Below are 19,303 nucleotides of genomic sequence, written 5' to 3' on the forward strand. Positions count from 1 at the left end.
TCCAACTATTTTTGACACCCAGCTACATTTTATCCAAGATTATATGCTCACTAAATTTTGCTGATATATCTCACATATTAACCGAAATATGTGGTAAAAAGTCCAATGAAAGTTTGAAACCACAAATATTAGGTGTATACGGGCTAGGGGAAGTTATGACCCGATTACTTTCATTTTTGGCACCGAGACATATTTTTATAAAAAAATTCTTAGAAGCGCTGAGGTCCTCATGTTCGATACATGGCGCCTTGAAAACTTGTGGTCCGATTTTGATGATTTTTAGAAGGACGATGCCACAATATAAATGCAGTATTTGTGCAAACTTCAGTTCCGATAAAGTTCACTGCTTACTTTATATATTGTAAAGTAAACGATTCAGATTGACTTCAAAGCTCTAGTACATGGAAAATAGGTGTGGTTGTGAAGCGATTTGGCCTATTTTTACAACATATCATTAGGATGTCAGGAAAATGTTTAATGAAATTAGTCGAATTGTTTCAGAGATACTATTTTTGACCTATGAGTAGGCGGTGTCACGCCTATTTAAATTGTATATCAATTTGAGTTCAGCTCTTCTATACCATCTTTACCATGATGTTTAAGGTTTCTAGTGTTTTTGTCCTTAATGAATTAAAGCATTTTTAACATAACCTTTGTATGAGAGATGGGTGTGGTTATAATCCGATTTCTTGCATTTTTGGACTGTATAAGGAAGTGGTGAAAAGAAAAGAGTGTAGAGAGAGTCTAGCTTTAGTAGTATATATTAGTAGTTACGAGAAATGTAAAAAAACCTTAATAAGAGGCGTGCTACGCCCACTTTCCGAATTACATCCAAATATGCCCCTGCCTAGTGCGATCCCTTGTGCCAAATTTTACTTTTATAACTTTATTTATGACTAAGTTATGGCACTTTATAGGCTTTCGGGTTTCGCCATTTTGTGGGCGTGGCAATAGTCCGATTTCGCCAATTTTCAATGCCAACCTTCTCATGGTGCCAAAGAATATGTTTTATTTAAATATCTTAATTTTTACTCAAGCATGCATGGACAGACGGATGGACAGACATGCGGATTTCAACACGACTCGTCATCCTGCTCATTTATTTATATGTATGTATAAGGGAGCTGTGGGACGGCATATCAAACTCCTTACGTACAGCTGCAACCGAAACCATTGGCTTTCGGAAAAGCCAAAAAAACAGCTGGTATGATGAGGATTGTCGTCTCGCAGTGGAGAGAAAACAGACTGCCTACCTCGCAATGTTGCGATCGACCGCAACACGAGCGGGATGGGAAAGATACCGAGAGCTGAAGAGGGAAGCGAGACGCATTTGCAGAAAAAGAAAGAAAGAGGCAGAAATGCGTGAGTATGACGAGCTTGACAAGCTGGCCGACAGGGGTAATGCTCGAAAATTTTACGAAAAGATCCGGCGACTAACTGAAGGTTTCAAGACCGGAGCACACTCCTGTAGGACCCCCAGCGGTGATCTAGTGGTTGATGACCAGAGTATACTGTGTTTGTGGAGGGAACACTTCTCCAGCCTGCTGAATGGCAGTGAAAGTACAACACCAGGAGATGGCGAACCCGATTCCCCAATCGACGACGATGGAATAGATGTTCCATTGCCCGACCGTGAAGAAATTAGAATAGCAATTACCCGCTTGAAGAACAACAAGGCGGCGGGGGCCGATGGATTGCCGGCCGAGCTATTCAAATACGGCGGCGAAGAGCTGATAAGGTGCATGCATCAGCTTCTTTGCGAAATATGGTCGGAAGAAAGCATGCCCGACGATTGGAATCTCAGTGTACTCTGCCCAATCCACAAAAAGGGAGACCCCACAATCTGCGCCAACTATCGTGGGATAAGCCTCCTTAACATCGCTTATAAGGTTCTATCGAGCGTACTGTGTGAAAGACTAAAGCCCACCGTCAACAAACTGATTGGACCTTATCAGTGTGGCTTTAGACCTGGAAAATCAACAACTGACCAGATATTCACCATGCGCCAAATCTTGGAGAAGACCCGTGAAAAAAGGATCGACACACACCATCTATTTGTCGACTTTAAAGCTGCTTTCGACAGCACGAAAAGGAGCTGCCTTTATGCCGCGATGTCTGAATTTGGTATCCCCGCAAAACTAATACGGCTGTGTAAGTTGACGTTGAGCAACACCAAAAGCTCCGTCAGGATCGGGAAGGACCTCTCCGAGCCGTTCGATACCAAACGAGGTTTCAGACAAGGTGACTCGCTATCGTGCGACTTCTTTAACTTGATGCTGGAGAAAATTATAAGAGCTGCAGAGCTAAATAGAGAAGGTACAATCTTCTACAAGAGTGTACAGCTCCTGGCGTACGCCGATGATATTGATATCATCGGAAACAACACCCGCGCCGTTAGTTCTGCTTTTTCCCGCCTGGATAAGGAAGCGAAGCGAATGGGTCTGGTGGTGAACGAGGACAAGACGAAATATCTCCTGTCATCAAACAAACAGTCAGCGCATTCGCGTCTTGGCTCCCACGTCACTGTTGACAGTCATAACTTTGAAGTTGTAGATAATTTCGTATACCTAGGAACCAACATTAACACCGATAATAATGTCAGCCTTGAAATCCAACGCAGAATCACTCTTGCCAACAGGTGCTACTATGGACTGAGTAGGCAATTGAAAAGTAAAGTCCTCTCTCGACGAACAAAAACTAAACTCTACAAGTCCCTCATCATTCCCGTCCTACTTTATGGTGCAGAAGCGTGGACGGTGTCAACATCCGATGAGACGGCACCAGGAGTTTTCGAGAGAAAGGTTTTGCGGAAGATTTACGGTCCCTTAAACATTGGCAACGGCGAATACCGCAGAAGATGGAATGATGAGCTGTATGTGTTGTTCGACGACATAGACATAGTCCAGCGAATAAAAAGACAGCGGCTACGCTGGCTGGGTCATGTTGTTCGAATGGATGAAAGTGCCCCAGCTCTGAAAGTTTTCGATGCAGTACCCGCTGGTGGAAGCCGAGGAAGAGGGAGACCTCCACTCCGGTGGAAGGACCAGGTGGAGAAGGACCTGTCTTCACTTGGTATTACCAATTGGCGCCAAACCGCCAAAAGGAGAGATGCGTGGCGCACTGTTGTGGACTCGGCTATAACCGCGTAAGCGGTTTCTACGCCAGTTAAGAAGAAGATGTATGTAAATATATATCCCCATACGGTACTCAAAAACAACCGTTATGTGAACAAAACTATAATATACAGTGCAACATGTTGCGAGAGTATAAAAATATTCTGAGCCTATTACCTATCTCATGATTTTCAAACCTCTCATTCTTATAGAATAATTCACATTATATATTTTTGTTGTTGATCGTAACTATAATCAAACTGCTCTACACATCCATTTACCCAGTAATGGTGTAATTAAGTATTAATTTCACAAGCAATTCTTAATTCCATTTAAATCTGGAGCAATCACAGCTCATTGATTTCTCGTCGTTGTATAGCCGGCGTCGACATGTTTGACCTCACAAATCTTTGAACAAATAATTTTTATTTCATCATAAATCCTAATTGACTTTTTAGCATTAAAATTCTCAACCACTTAACCGCATTACTAGTTGCAGCACAAACACACATACTTGGTCACATTTGAGTTAAATAATAAATTGCTGAGCTCGCTCGCCACTTACAAATACGAAAATGAGCACTGAGAGTGTATAAAAATAAGTGAAAATCGTGATATAATATATACATATACTTGTACATATATATGTATGTGCTCGCTCAACCGATTGCTCTATTGCAACTATGTAGCATTAATTATGCACATTTGTTTGCACAGCTGAGCAATTTTTCTGCCATTTAATCACTTTAGTTGTGCGGTCAAAGAGGCGAGCAAATGCGAGCAACAACACAAACAACACATTTTGTTTTTATATGTGTCAATATGTATGTATTCACATGCAATTACGCACACTTATTTACCCATGTGCGTTGTTGCCAATAGTAATTTTCGCTCATAAGCTTCGACGGCTTACAACTCAGCCCAAATAACCCAACTAAGCCGCTGGGCAAACCAGCTCCCTCATTAGTGTGGTTTGCTGTATTTAAATAAACTAAATGCATGCGTTGGGAAATTTTCGAAATTGCCTTTACACCAAATTTACATGCGACCAAGCGGCCTTTCATTTTCTCTCTTTCGCTGCAATTTTTATTTATTGCACCCGACGGCATCAACGTTTGCTAGCTCGTGCCAGCTGTGTGTCCTTTGCTACATACAATTGTGGCATTCTAATGGGTCTTATGGCAGCTTTTGGTGTGTTATTTTGTTTAATTTAGTGTCGGCTGCAGTGAACATAAAATAATCGGATATTATACTGCTGTGTATGCAGCCGAACAAAGTATTTGCAATTAATGTGAATGCGCGCTAAATTACTTTTAATATTCAATGCATTGAATGTTACTCATACGCCGTGTAGGCAACGTACACAATTGTGTGACAGTTGTAGGGTAACGGAAATAATTGGGATTTTAATAAATTTGAGAAATGTAGGCAAATGACAGAGACATAATAAAAATGCAGTTTTTTTCCAGGAAATGTTTGCGTGTACGATTCTATAAGGAAACTCTTAATTAATAATGTAGTCACCTAAATAAATTTAATAAGAATAGTATTATTAAGAGATATATAGCAAAAATCAAAGTATTTAAAAAATTTCCCTTTTTGGGAACTACAGAAAGATATCCCTTTTTGGGGGAAATTTTTGGGTATACTTTCCACACAATTGGAAATAAACTTTTTAAGCAGTAGAAACATTTTTAAAATATTTTTTCATTTTCCAAAAAACTTCCCTGGTGAGGAAATTTTTTAAATACCATTACAATTGCTAATATCCATGTAAGTTTAACATTTATAGCAAAATAAAACAAAATTCACAGTATTCAAAAAATTTCTCTTTCGGGTAATTTGAATAAACAGTTTGAAATAAACTTTTTAAACAGTATAATGATTTTGATATATATTTTTCATTTCACAAAAAATGTCCCTGGTGAGATATTTTTTTTAAATACGATTACATTAGTTAATATCCATGTAAGTTTAACATTTATAGCAAAATAGAACAAAATTCACAGTATTAAAAAAAATTTCCCTTTTGGGGAAATTTTTGGGAAAACTTTGCAAATAATTTGAAATAAAATTTTTAAACAGTAAAATATTTTTTTAAATTTTTTTTCAATTCCCAAAAAATTTCCCTGGTGAGGAATTTTTTTAAATACGAATACATTGGTTAATATCTATGAAAGTTTAACAATGTCATGAAATTTAATGTGAAATAACTCTTCTTTTACAAATTTCCCTCAAAGGTATTTTTTGTAAATTAATATTATATGAAATTATTATATATAAAAGCGTTTTATAAAGACTATCGTCATTGAATTACTCAAATTTAACCTTTACACACCACAAAAAGATATCGAGACACTATCGGAAAATATAACAACAAATCGAATTATTGCCCACAAAATATATTTTAAATATCATATGCGAAAAACCTCGCGTGTATTGAAAAAATATTTAATTTAATCCTTTATTTGATTGCAGCGCATTTTTATTCAACCATTAATTTAATTGTAGACACTAACAACATATAAAACCATATGCCTCGCATAACTAAGCCTTTAAAAGAATTAAGGTATTACTCGATTTAGTATGCGGTATGTGTAACACATATAAACATTACAGACGCGTATGTGCTTTTGAATATAAAAATGCGAGATATTTTGTTAAAAAATGCATTGAATAATAATAAAAAATGAACCCTAAAATTTTACAGGTTTTACGATTTCATTCCACACTTATTTTTATAACTATCAGTTTGTTCGATTGAAAAAATTGCATATGGCTTGCAGTTAAAATAACACTCAATATGAATATACTAATTCCATTAGTTCAGTGTGATTTTGATGTGCAATTTGTATGCATTGATAAATTTTGATAAAGCTTGAAATCGTAAAATTTAAAATAACAAATGCCAAATATTAACTATTTGAATATTCAAAAATAATAGTAAAAAAGCGCATAAACATTTATTTTCATTTCACTCTGAATCAATCCAAATTTTCTAAACCTTGTTACACAATCATCTCCATTCTGAAAATCTATCATCTGGCCACTTATGTTAACTACATGAAAGCTTTAAAATGTCAATTTTTGCACTACTCAAACATTGTGCAATTTCAAATGTCTTTCTTACTTCTTACAGCTTCTTCTCGCTTCTCTTCCGCCTCTTCCTCTACTTCCAACGATTACTTTTCAACGGATGTCAGTTTGATTTATTTGCACTGTGATAGTTCCGCAATTTATTTGATTTGCCATCTTCAACTGATCTACTACACATTCACTTCATTTCCGTGCTAAAGTCTCTATGTTGGTTTCTTTGAAATCAACCACATCCTTTTCTTTATTGGCTTGCCATATTACGATGCCGATTTTTATTATTGCACTGCAAAGTAAGCGGCAAGGAAGTACAGTGGTTATACAGCGCGTATTAAATGTATGCCGTTCTAACGGTATGCGTATCTATGTGGAGAGGTAAAGGATTGAGTCAGAGTTGAGTTCCTTTCAGCTTTTCTAGCAATTGACAAGTTTCTCTCTTTTATTTCTTCGGTTTTAAGATGTAAGTGGGGGGAAGGGTTGCGAGGAAAGAGATTTAATATGCTGAACAACGTTTTTTATAGGGAAATGTGAAAGGAGAGAAAAAGGTGCCTCGATTCAATAAAATTTTCTATTTGTATTGAAATAACGCATAGAAAATCTACTTAGCTAGTGCAATCTAAGTGTATAAAAAATTCATGTCCCATCGCCGTTCGTAATTTTCAAAAGACGATAAATTCTTCGCGAATCTCTTGCAGCTCTCTGAGAATCCTTTTTTTTATAATTTGATTTTTATGAATAATTGTTTTATATTTTGTGATATATGTCTGAACTCTTCTGTTGAATTGTAACCTTTGTAGAATTACCGAGAAAATAAGATTTATATACTCACGTCGTATGCCTGTTCTCTTTAACGTGTGAATCTCTGAAAAATATTTTGATATGCCGCCTAATTTTAGGCAACGATATTTAAGTGCTAGTCTAGTTCCCAGCAGCGAATGTAGGTTACCAGCTGGTCAGTCCTAACATCAAGGCCATTCTTTCCAATTACCTTACATAACAAAAATAACAGAATCATCATATCACATGAACGATTGGCTGACCCTTTCTTTCATTTGCTTAAACCTCCAGAAGTTTGTTCAAATAAAATAAAGGTTTCACTCGCTTAATGGCTTGTTCAATCAAAGTGCTGGAACCATTTACGACATTGGGATATCGCGAAGCATTTGCCTTCGGTGCTCAGAACAAACTTCACTTTTGTGTCCAGAAAAAAGTATGTACCTATACTTACAGGCCTTGCTAGACAGCAACATTTTTTGTATGCAAAAAGAGCCTGGAGAGTCTCTTCAATATTATTCATATTCCAAAAACTGAAATTTTGTTTATTTACGTACCGAGAAGGATTGTAAAGATTTCTGTAAGTTTTTGGAACAAATTTGTGCAATTTTTAGACGTTGTAAATTGTTGAGGTATAAGGCATAAATGTCAAAAAAAGTGTCAAAGAAGTGTTTACTTTATCTATAGCTCTTTATGACAATGGAAAAGTAGACTATGGTAGATGTTTAATATAAAAGGATAAAAAGTAATTTACAAACTATCTTGGGTTGAGATCCCTATTTTAGTACCATTAAGCTTAAAGCTGGACTCGAAAATAAAAAATTTTTAAAATGAAATTTTCAAAAAATTTGATATCCCATGCTTTCAGGGTCTGACCTTTACTCAGAATCGTCGAAAGTGTCGAATAATTTCTGCATTATTATTAGGATTGATATTTTAGGAGGAATAATTTCAAACTGTCGGTAAATGAATTTTTGTGATTAAGACAAGCTTAAAACCTATGTGAAGTGTTCTGACGTAGAAAATATTGCGCGGAATTTCCATTTGCTTCAAGGGTGTAGTACAAAACGGAGTTAATTTCGATAGCTCTAATGAAAAATCATGCTATTTACGCACTGCCACCATGAAGGAAACAGTAATGTATATTTACAGTTAAGAAATTGCAACGTGAAGTAATAGAAATAACGGTGATAGTTACACAACACATACTCGCACACTCAGAAAACGCTATTTAAGCAGTGAGCGAGCGAGCAAAAGTGCGCGATTAAGCAAAGAGCTGCGAAGTTTGTGGGAGTAAGACATTCATTTTTATTCTCACACACAGTCAGCCATTGAAGTAGTAAAACTAAACGTGCGTAAGGCAGGGAGTAACTGTCGAAAGAAGAAGGTGTGCAATAAAAATGTAAGACGCTGGGTGTTTGTGACTCTTGTTGCCTCGGCAGCACAACAGCTTCCGTTTATTGTCAAACGGTAATAGTTTTAGTGATATTGTGCGTTGTTTTGCAATAAATTCGCGCGCTTGAAGGTATGTCACGGCGAAAAGGGTGCTTTTATAGGTATTCTTGGGTGTGTGTATGTGTAAGTACCGTACAGCATCAACAGCTCTATCAACACTCTTGGCAGCATTGATACACGTGGCATTCGAGTTACACAGCGAAAGTGTGAACCGTGGCGCCTTGCATCAAGCAATGCCACCATTTTTACTTAGCACGCTGTGTGTGTGTTTGTTTAAGTGACACTTACAGTTACAATTATATACTTACGCATGAGAGACAAACATTAAACGGAAATGGAAACTAAAGCAATTGTCAAGTGCGCGTTGAAGCGCATCAAAAATGCTGGCAGTAAGTGTTAGTGATGCGGTGTCATTGTCTCGAGCATTCGCAAACGTCGTGGCAGCACGTAGAAAACATTTTGCACGCAGTGACACCCGGTTGTGGGCGTGTGAGTTATCGGTTGCGTGTGCGCTAAAAGTCTGTGGGAAATACTATATATGGTACTCAGAAAGTGTGGCCTGTAGGAAATTCGTTCGAAGATATTTCAACAAGTTGGAAACAATTTCGTATATCGGATCTGTTCTCAATTACTTAGTTCTTTTAGTAAACCTTAGCAGATGTCCTGTACAGATTTTATTCTTAGCTCTGGTGGATAATTGAGTTAATAGTATTATTCACAAAGCACAAAAGTCAGTTAGAAGATCGAATGGCAGTCGAATCACAGTCGTCATACCAGTCTCCTCAGGGTCGTCAGTTTTACTGTCATCTAGCTCGAATTCCAGAGCCCAGATATCATGTATATTTGTCATCTACCTTATGTAGTCGTAAGATCCCTTTTGTCCGATGTTAAATTCTAAGGGGTCTGGAACGTTCTTTCTCTTTGGCAATATAGCCTTTTTAATTTAAGTGGCTTACAATTATAACTGGTTATTGCCCAATCGGAGTAATGCGGTAAATCATTTTGGATGTTGCATAATCTCAATATTTTCTTCTTGAAAACTTCGGATCTCAGAGAGTCCAAAACTGAAGTAGTTACTTCTTGATAAGATTACTTCGAATCTCAGAGAGTCCAAAGCTGAAGTCGTTACTTCTTGATAAGATGAGGAAACTGCTGGGTCGAGAACAAAATCCTACGCCAGTTGCCTCTCTCCTTTTCGAAATTACGCCAGTTGTACTTCGGATCTCAGAGAGTCCAAAGCTGAAGTCGTTACTTCTTGATAAGATGAGGAAACTGCTGGGTCGAGAACAAAATCCTACGCCAGTTGCCAGTCTCCTTTGCGAAATCACGCCAGTTGAACATCTCAAGTGCATATAGGTTCCTATGCTTTTGATCCTTCCATTGGAAACGTAGGCGCACTTGCTTTCATTGTCCACCCATCAGTCTCATCTTCCAAACATACAACAACCAGCGCATTCGTTGGATTTTTGTGCGTAGAGCTCATACAGTTCATGGTTTCCATCTTCATCGGTCATTCTCGCTCACGCGGACGGTTCCAAAGATCTTGCGCAGAACAGTACTCTTGAATTATCGAATTTCTTCCTCTTCTAGGTTTGTCATCGTAAGGCCTCGGAAATGTTAGTGTCATATGCGTATCCCAATAGAATTGCCCTTTTAGAATAAAGAACACTGCAATTCAGAATAGAGAGAAGGCACACAAGAGGGAACCTTTTGAAAACCTTGTCTGGTAGCGAACGGTTAGGTTCACAGGTCTTAGGTCTTGCTCCGGTTCTTGTATGATCACTTTCACTAACCAGTTCCGACTGGAAACACAGTTAAATGCAGGCTCGTAAGCTCAGTCTTGCATATGTGTGGCATTCCAAGCAGTTGCACACAAGAGCGCACTTCATGTATGCCGACAGTAGTAGTGGTTGTAGCGGTGAAGGACAAAAAAATCAAAAAGAAAAAGAAGAGCGGATATAAGCAAAGCAAACAGCGCATTGTGAAACCCAGGCTGTAATGAAAGTAACGCGCATATTTACAACGCCCTGTCTTCGCATATTTGTGGTTTATGTAGGCCAAGCGTTGAGCGCATTCCACGTTTTGATGTCTCTAAGCTAGCCAACATAAAGGCTACAAATGCGCGCGTGTAGCGGGTATCAAAGCCAAAGGTATGCGGGTATTTAGTAACTGAGAATAGCTTTCCGTCTTTAATTTCCGCTTGCGATGTCGCAGCATAAAGTCATAAGAACACAGAAAATACCGAGAATTGTTTGCGATAGTTTCGCGGTGACATTTGTCGTTAAAATGTGTGAGAGAGTTGAATGTGTCGGCAAGCATAACATACTTTGTGACGGCGGCACGTGCAAAGCGTAGCTACGTGGTTATTAGCAACGAATGCCAGTGTATTTATGAATAGAGAAAATTTAATCAAGAAATGATTTACTAAGCGTATGCTATTTAGGTATGGGGTGGCATATTGTTATGTTTTGCTTTAATCCAACGAATGTTGTGTTAAGCTTTCAAAAAGCTCCATTCTTCTTTATACGCTATAAGACCTTATCTTTGAAATTGAAATTAGTTCGTTAATCCGAGCTTCAGATACACAACCTTTAAACGCGACCTGTACAATGATGTGGCTGGGTCCTTATTTAAAAACCATGAGTATAAGACTATCATATGCAGAATTTTTTGGAATATTGTTCGAGCTTTAAATACTTTGAAGCGTTACTGCATGGTATATAGATCAATAAATAGTCAGATCACTGTTCTATAAAACAAGTTAAATGGGTCTAGAAGTGAACAAATGTTATATTTTCTGACGCGAATTCAACGGTCGGGATTTCCTCAATCTTTTTGACAACCTTGTAGAAAAAATCTGTGAAAGATCTACGTAGTCCGAATGCCATGCAGGCTCTCAAACTTAGAGATCAAGTATTACTTCCTGTGTGGAAAGGAAAGCTTTTGAGACTGTGATTGGCATGAGTAAAATTCTTAAGAGAGTTAGAGGACTAATCAAGTAGAAGAGTAATTGATGTAATTTGATGAAGAAAAAAAATTTAACCCATATATTCGGCATAAATAACGAAAATCAATATATATACATAGTATATGAGGGCTGAGGTAATTCCTCAACCGATTTCAATCATTTTCAACACCAATGTACACTATATCCAAGACTACTTCATTTTGCTAAGACATCTCACATAGTAACCGATTCGTAAGGTATAAGGTCCACCGCGATTTTGGAAAAACCTAGAAATAGGTATATGGGAGCTATGGTTAGTTATGAACTGATTTTAAACATTTATTATTAGAAGAAACAGATTCCCCCTGAATTATATTAAAATATCTGAGAGATTTACCGATATTTTCGATGAAAAATTTTCCTTAGGCACTGAATTCTTCATGTTCGATATCAGTGGCCTTGAAAAGTTATTGTCCGAGTTTGACAATTTTTCCACAAGTGATGCCACAACTCAAATGCGGTATTGCTCTTAGCATAACATTTTCACAAAATGTGGGATTTATACAAACAGGTCGAATTTTAACCGAAAAAATTAGCAAAAAATTCTTTAATAAGAACATATGCAATAATACCAAAAAATATATATTACATATTAAATAATACCCCGGTAAATTAGAGTCTTTGGCTACCAGTCTTCGGGTATCATTTGCGGCTGGTTTGAGAAGTGCCGTTTAAAATTTTATGTTCCCAATTCGAACAATTCGACGGAATTTTTTTTCTAAGCCCAAGAAGACTGACTCAACCCCTTCGCTTGACTTCTTATGATGTCAGTGAGCAATGTTTGCTTACAGTTTGTTCCATTTTTGTCTGGAAAGAATTTTACTCCGAACAACAATTTACACCATTCTAATGTTTCAGCATGAATTTACGAAACGATTTTATACCACTCTGCATTACACATTTTATTTTCAAATAATCCACTTTGAATGAATACCGAAAATAATCGCATTGTTCTGTTCTCAAACGTAACCCTTTCGTTGAATTTAGAACTTTTTTATTATTTGGAAATTCATGAAAGTTTTCAAAAAGATCAAATTATATGTATGGTATTACACAGTTCTCCAATATAGTCTATTGAAGCTAATATTAATTTGTTGACTTGCAGTGGAAAGTATTTGTAGCTTGTAGATAACCGTCCACTAGTTTTTTTACAACACAATTCGTAGTGACTTGTTCACATTTCGATTTATCGTTTGTGTCAGAATTACGAATATTTGAGGGTAAACGCTTCTCACATATAACACGCATTTTTTTGGCACATACATTATCGTTCATGGCAAAACTATCATGGTCTTGCACGACTTCTATACAGTGCTCATTTTCCCCCTCGTTATTCGGTTCGTTAGGCCGCCAGTATTTATAAATCATTGGTCGTCCAGTATTAAACGACATGTATTCGCCCTCCACCGAAAAATCGTTGCTACTTGTCCAAGCACGAATGTAGCTAAACGTCTTCTTTAAATGTGCCGATAAAGCATCCTTTTCAGCTTTCGATTCAATCGTAAGCAAGTCACTATCGTAAGAACGACACAAATGAGCAGCTCCAGCCCAATCCAGCTACAATGGAAAGACCGTTTTATTTAAATACAAATAATAACGCTGTTTAAGTATGTGTTATTACCTCCAAATCAGTATGCACTAAATAATATTTGCTGCCGACTTTAACGAAGGGTTGCAAATCCATATGGACCTCTGTGAATTTTCAAATAATTAATAATGTAAGTCATTATATTGAAATATTTTTCCAGCATCTTACCTTCGTGAACAGTTGTACTATATGTAGTATAAATTAGGGAATTAATAAAAAGTAAAAGTAATTGAATATGTCGTACGAGTCCCATCATTTAAATATTTATTTTATATTCAAGCGTCTGCGTTATTGGCGAATTAAATTTAAAATGAAATAATCTCAATTTAATATTTATACAAATAGCTTAGTATACAAAAAGATCACCACGGCTTTTCGATTTTGGACTTTTGTTTATTTGGGCACAGATAAGAATCTGTCTCTTATCAAAGTAAATTAATTAATTTTTATACTCTCGCAACATGTTGCACAGAGTGTAGTCGTTTTGTTCACCTAACAGTTGTATATATCATTTGACAACCACGCCTACTTGTCATACATATATCATAGTTTAAACTCCATCTGATTATTTCACAATCTCATCTCATCAAAGTAAGATAAAATCGGCTCAATATTTCTTATATACAACTGATATACGTACGTCTAATGATTTTTAAAAACCCAGTGGGAGATTAATATTTTAGATGGCTCAGAAAAATTATGTGAATGTATTGTCTTGAATATACTGAAATTTGTTGGCGAAAATTAGTGAACTTGGTCCACGAATTATTTCACCCTCTATACACTTGATATATAGATATGTATATCCATATTCTAATGGAATTTATTCCGAATATATGAGCCATAATGTGTGTTAACTTAATGATCCGTTGTACCCGAACTTAGCACTTCCTTACTTTTTATAATAATTTCAGTTCAGAACAGAACAATCTTTTACATTATGGTTTTTCCCACATACTACGTTCTATCGCTTCATACATAATACTGTGAATATAATTTAATAGTTGCGTTTTTTTGCTATATATAACATTATACGTCTGCAGTGATAACAGAGTAGGCCAAGTTCAAATGTCACAATTTTTATTACCAGATGAATTTAAATATTATCACTTAATTATATTGCTACATCTTTTATTCATATTTTATTATAGTACGTGCACTGAATTTTAGTAAAATATCTTACGAACTAATTGATATATATGTTATCAAAACATATGGACGTTTGAAAATTCAAATACTTGGTAATATGGGAGCTAAGTGAAGTAACTAACGGGTGATTTTTTTGAGGTTAGGATTTTCATGCATTAGTATTTGACAGATCACGTGGGATTTCAGACATGGTGTCAAAGAGAAAGATGCTCAGTATGCTTTGACATTTCATCATGAATAGACTTACTAACGAGCAACGCTTGCAAATCATTGAATTTTATTACCAAAATCAGTGTTCGGTTCGAAATGTGTTTCGCGCTTTACGTCCGATTTATGGTCTACATAATCGACCAAGTGAGCAAACAATTAATGCGATTGTGACCAAGTTTCGCACTCAGTTTACTTTATTGGACATTAAACCAACCACACGAATGCGTACAGTGCGTACAGAAGAGAATATTGCGTCTGTTTCTGAGAGTGTGGCTGAAGACCGTGAAATGTCGATTCGTCGCCGTTCGCAGCAATTGGGTTTGTGTTATTCGACCACATGGAAGATTTTACGCAAAGATCTTGGTGTAAAACCGTATAAAATACAGCTCGTGCAAGAACTGAAGCCGAACGATCTGCCACAACGTCGAATTTTCAGTGAATGGGCCCTAGAAAAGTTGGCAGAAAATCCGCTTTTTTATCGACAAATTTTGTTCAGCGATGAGGCTCATTTCTGGTTGAATGGCTACGTAAATAAGCAAAATTGCCGCATTTGGGGTGAAGAGCAACCAGAAGCCGTTCAAGAACTGCCCATGCATCCCGAAAAATGCACTGTTTGGTGTGGTTTGTACGCTGGTGGAATCATTGGACCGTATTTTTTCAAAGATGCTGTTGGACGCAACGTTACGGTGAATGGCGATCGCTATCGTTCGATGCTAACAAACTTTTTGTTGCCAAAAATGGAAGAACTGAACTTGGTTGACATGTGGTTTCAACAAGATGGCGCTACATGCCACACAGCTCGCGATTCTATGGCCATTTTGAGGGAAAACTTCGGAGAACAATTCATCTCAAGAAATGGACCCGTAAGTTGGCCACCAAGATCATGCGATTTAACGCCTTTAGACTATTTTTTGTGGGGCTACGTCAAGTCTAAAGTCTACAGAAATAAGCCAGCAACTATTCCAGCTTTGGAAGACAACATTTCCGAAGAAATTCGGGCTATTCCGGCCGAAATGCTCGAAAAAGTTGCCCAAAATTGGACTTTCCGAATGGACCACCTAAGACGCAGCCGCGGTCAACATTTAAATGAAATTATCTTCAAAAAGTAAATGTCATGAACCAATCTAACGTTTCAAATAAAGAACCGATGAGATTTTGCAAATTTTATGCGTTTTTTAAAAAGTTATCAAGCTCTTAAAAAATCACCCTTTACATAAATATGTTTTTTTTTTCATTCAAACATATCAGTTCTGGTTGCCGATAGTAACACTTCATTAGTCTCTAATAAAAAATGTATACTAATATGTAAGGAAAGGCATGACTAAGATATCTCACATATTAACCGATATATGCGGTATAAAACCCACCATATTTTTGAAAAACCTATAATTAGTTATGTGGGAGCTAGAGGAAGTTTTAAACCGATTTTAACTATTTTTGGTACAGAGACACACTATTAGAAGGAACACATCTTCTTTGAATTTCTTTACAAGATTTGAAAGATTTGCCGATATTTTCAGTGAAAAATTACACTTAGGCACTGAGTTCAACATGTTCGATATCCGGGGCCCTGAAAAGCTATAGTCCGATTTCGAAAATTTTTCCACAAGTGATGCCACAGATCATATACAATATTTGTGTAAAATTTTATTTCGCTATCTTCATTGGTTCCTAATGTATATATGTACCTATTATAAAGTGAAGGAATCAAAAGGAATTCAAAATTGAGTTATATAGAAAGTAGGCGTGGCTGTGAACTGATTTCGCCCATTTCTGTTGTGTCATTAGGATATCAATAAAATATTATGTACCGAATATATGGTTTTTGACACATAAGTGGACGATTACATGCTCATTTTCCATTTTTTATATCTGAGTGCAGCCTTTTTACTTTTGTTACTAACAATTCCCTTGATAAGCCTTAAAGTTATACATATTCTATTGATTTTTCGATTTAAATTGATTTTTGGAAACTTTTATTTCGATTAAAAGATGTTGTCCAAATTAATGTTAATGATGGCTTAAGGTTCTAACAAATATGAAGAGCCACAGTCTTAATGTAAAAAAAAATCTTAAAAGCTTCTTCAGAATTTTTAAGTCAATTACGAGCACATCATAAATAAATTGCTTATTATATTGTTTTTTCTTTTTTCTCTCAAATCCCTCTAAGCCAGTGAGTATTTATAATATACTCATTTAGATTTAATTGCAAAATATACACATTATCTGCTTTACGATTTATGCACATAAATTCTCTTAAGTAATTGAAGCAAGCTCATTCCACAAGCGAGTAATTAAAGATTAAAAGGATTTTATGACACTTAAAATTATCGTATATAAAGTATGACCGAAAATAAAAAAGCTTTTAATGTCTATGCATTACCCGCTCTTAGCGGAAATTCGAGAACGCTTAATGCCGTTAATGTGCACAGCATGCGAAATACACAAGTATATATACTTTTATATATAGATATAGAGGAGTGTGTAATTGTGTGGCTTCAGTAGAAGAGCGTGGTTTTTGTTTAGGTTTTATGTGTGTGTGCTTGTGAAAAGTGCTTAAAAAGCTGCAGCGAAACCCGCTGAAATTAACAATAAATTACGAGAATTAAGTAAACACAACACTTGAACATAAAACTGCAGTTTAATCAAAGGGAGTTACGAGAGAAGTTAGTTAAGAGAGGAAAGTACAGTGTTGACCAAAATAAAATAGACAAGTGCTGGTATAATTTCTGTTTGATGTGTCAATTAATGATGAAAAAATTGATTTTATTTAATTGAAATATTTAGATTTTTTTGACAGCTTTGAAGTACTGAAGTCCGCTTTGCCAGTTTCTCACAACTCTGTGAGTATGAAGCCCCCTACTTTTGTCCTCCACTGTTTACACCGAATTCAATTAAATACAATCAAACGGCAGATCAAATTACATGCCAACAAAGCTATCAAATGGTTTCCGTTTCCGTCTAAGTGATACGCATTTAGTGGTATGCTACTTACACTCACTTGCAAACATCTATGGATATTATATAATAACCCAGTATCTATATAAATATGTATGAAACGCCATTTAGCGTATATAGCTAAGCTAAAATGTCATTTGCGGTCTTTTTATAGCTCCTTAAGTCACTCGTTTACAAACGCATAGCAACGCGTAGAACACGTATTTACTTGCTTTCAGTCAAGAAGCTATGCATTAATGCCTTGCTTTGCAGCTTTCCATGTGATTATTTACGCTTTCTTCTTTAACGTAGAACTATTTAAGCAGCTATGACATTCGAGCTTTTCGTCACACATGTAATGCTGGTTGCTGGAAGATGTTTAGAAGGCGTTATTTTTTGAAAAGGCTTAACTCTAAATAGAAGATTTTCTAAAAATCTCGGTTTCGAAAGAAAAAACTTAAAGGTACTATTTCTAATTCGTGAATATATCAAGTTTTGGAGTTATTTTTAGGATTATTATCAAAATTCTGTATCTTCTATGAGCTTAAAGTCCTCTAAATACCTTATGAACTGACTAGTAGTAGTTTTGAGTTGGGACTTTGTTGAATTGAGTAGATAAAATTTGTCGCGAATTGAAAAAAAATTCCCTTTAATATGGGTGGTATATCTACATATGTTGAATATCTAAATCTTTTTTTCGTCAGCTCACATATATGTATCTACTTATTCACTTTCATTAAACGTTGAAATTAACTTCTCACACTACTTAAGAGTCTCTCCCTTCTTTTGCTTTTCTTCACTTGTTTTCCGAATTTTTTCTTTCATTTGCTCAACTTGACATTAGTTTTATTGACATTCTCACTTTCTTATTGGCCGCATTATTTTATTATTTCTTCTGACTTTTGATGCACATGTGTAGATATAAAATGTGTCATTAATCTCTGTTCAGGGTCAGTTAGTAGACACATGTTTTGTCTAGGATGTAAATAGAGTCACAGCATTATTGTTGCAAGTAATTCTGGTACATAAGCACTGGCACTGCGTCGTTTCCTTCGGAATTTTGTACCATTCCATCATATCCAGCTTCATTTCGGCAATAATATTTTGAATATTTCTAACTGGTGAGCAGAAGAAGTTGGTTAATCAGCATATACCCTAAACTTCTCGTACTATCCAAAAAATAAACCCAACTGAGTCTAATCGTATTAGGGACTATGGCGTACATCATTCTCACGAGTGTTTAATTTATATTCTTGAGATGGCGCTGGTGTCAATTTATTACCAAAAAATCATATTTATGGTCCGATTTGCACAGAAAGCCAATTTTTGTTTTGTAGAAGCTTAATGATATATATTTACCATGATTTTCTTTAAAGGGTTACATGGGTTTCGTGGGTTTCAAAAATCGATTTCTACTTTTTGCTTATTAATTTCTACACCATCTTAATAATATTATCCTAACTTTTCAAGTCGATCCGAATATTAGTTTCGGAGATACAGCCTTTGGAAGGTGAGCGTTCCAAGACAGGTATTATTGTTACTTAAAACTTTAAACGCGTTTTTCTCGGAACCGTGTTTTCAAAGTCGGTTGTCAAATGTTCTCGAAAACTACTCAACCGATCTTGATGAATGCACAGGTGTACGAGATACTATTTACTTGTGCTTGAACGAAGGATTCTTTTTTTCAATTACAACTAATTAAAGAAAACATCATGTCAAACAAATTTGATCGAAATTTTTATTTTTTTGGAAAAATGTCTGCCAAAAATCCAATTTTTTTTTGGCTTTCCTTCGTTGAAGCACTAGTTTATGGTCTTACCTAAAACACGTATTTTTTCATTTTGGATGATCCTGTCAGGAGTTGTGCTGGCAACGCGGACGCACCTTTTTCCGAGGGGTCACCGGAAATGACGTCACAATAGAGTAGGAGGTTTTAATTTTGTTTATTTCAGAAATTATTCTTTAAATATGTAGCTA

At 36.1% G+C, this 19,303-nt stretch overlaps 1 protein-coding gene and 1 long non-coding RNA gene across 3 annotated transcripts in view; one reads left to right on the forward strand and one right to left on the reverse strand.

Annotated features, from left to right (window-relative positions):
• LOC114803616 (uncharacterized) overlaps positions 1 to 19,303 on the forward strand; it is a 299,076-nt gene that overhangs the window by 116,641 nt on the left and 163,132 nt on the right. The gene's annotated exons all lie outside the window — the stretch shown is intronic.
• Positions 12,415 to 13,350, reverse strand: LOC105209060 (C-type lectin 37Db). Its single transcript, XM_011179231.3, has 3 exons — positions 13,199 to 13,350; positions 13,064 to 13,134; positions 12,415 to 12,999 (listed from the first exon to the last, which is right to left on the reverse strand). The coding sequence occupies exons 1-3, from the start codon at positions 13,284 to 13,286 to the stop codon at positions 12,529 to 12,531; spliced, it is 630 nt and encodes a 209-aa protein (XP_011177533.2). The 5' UTR covers positions 13,287 to 13,350; the 3' UTR covers positions 12,415 to 12,528.

This window comes from Zeugodacus cucurbitae, chromosome 5 (assembly GCF_028554725.1).
Source record: "Zeugodacus cucurbitae isolate PBARC_wt_2022May chromosome 5, idZeuCucr1.2, whole genome shotgun sequence".
Lineage (NCBI taxonomy): Eukaryota > Metazoa > Arthropoda > Insecta > Diptera > Tephritidae > Zeugodacus > Zeugodacus cucurbitae.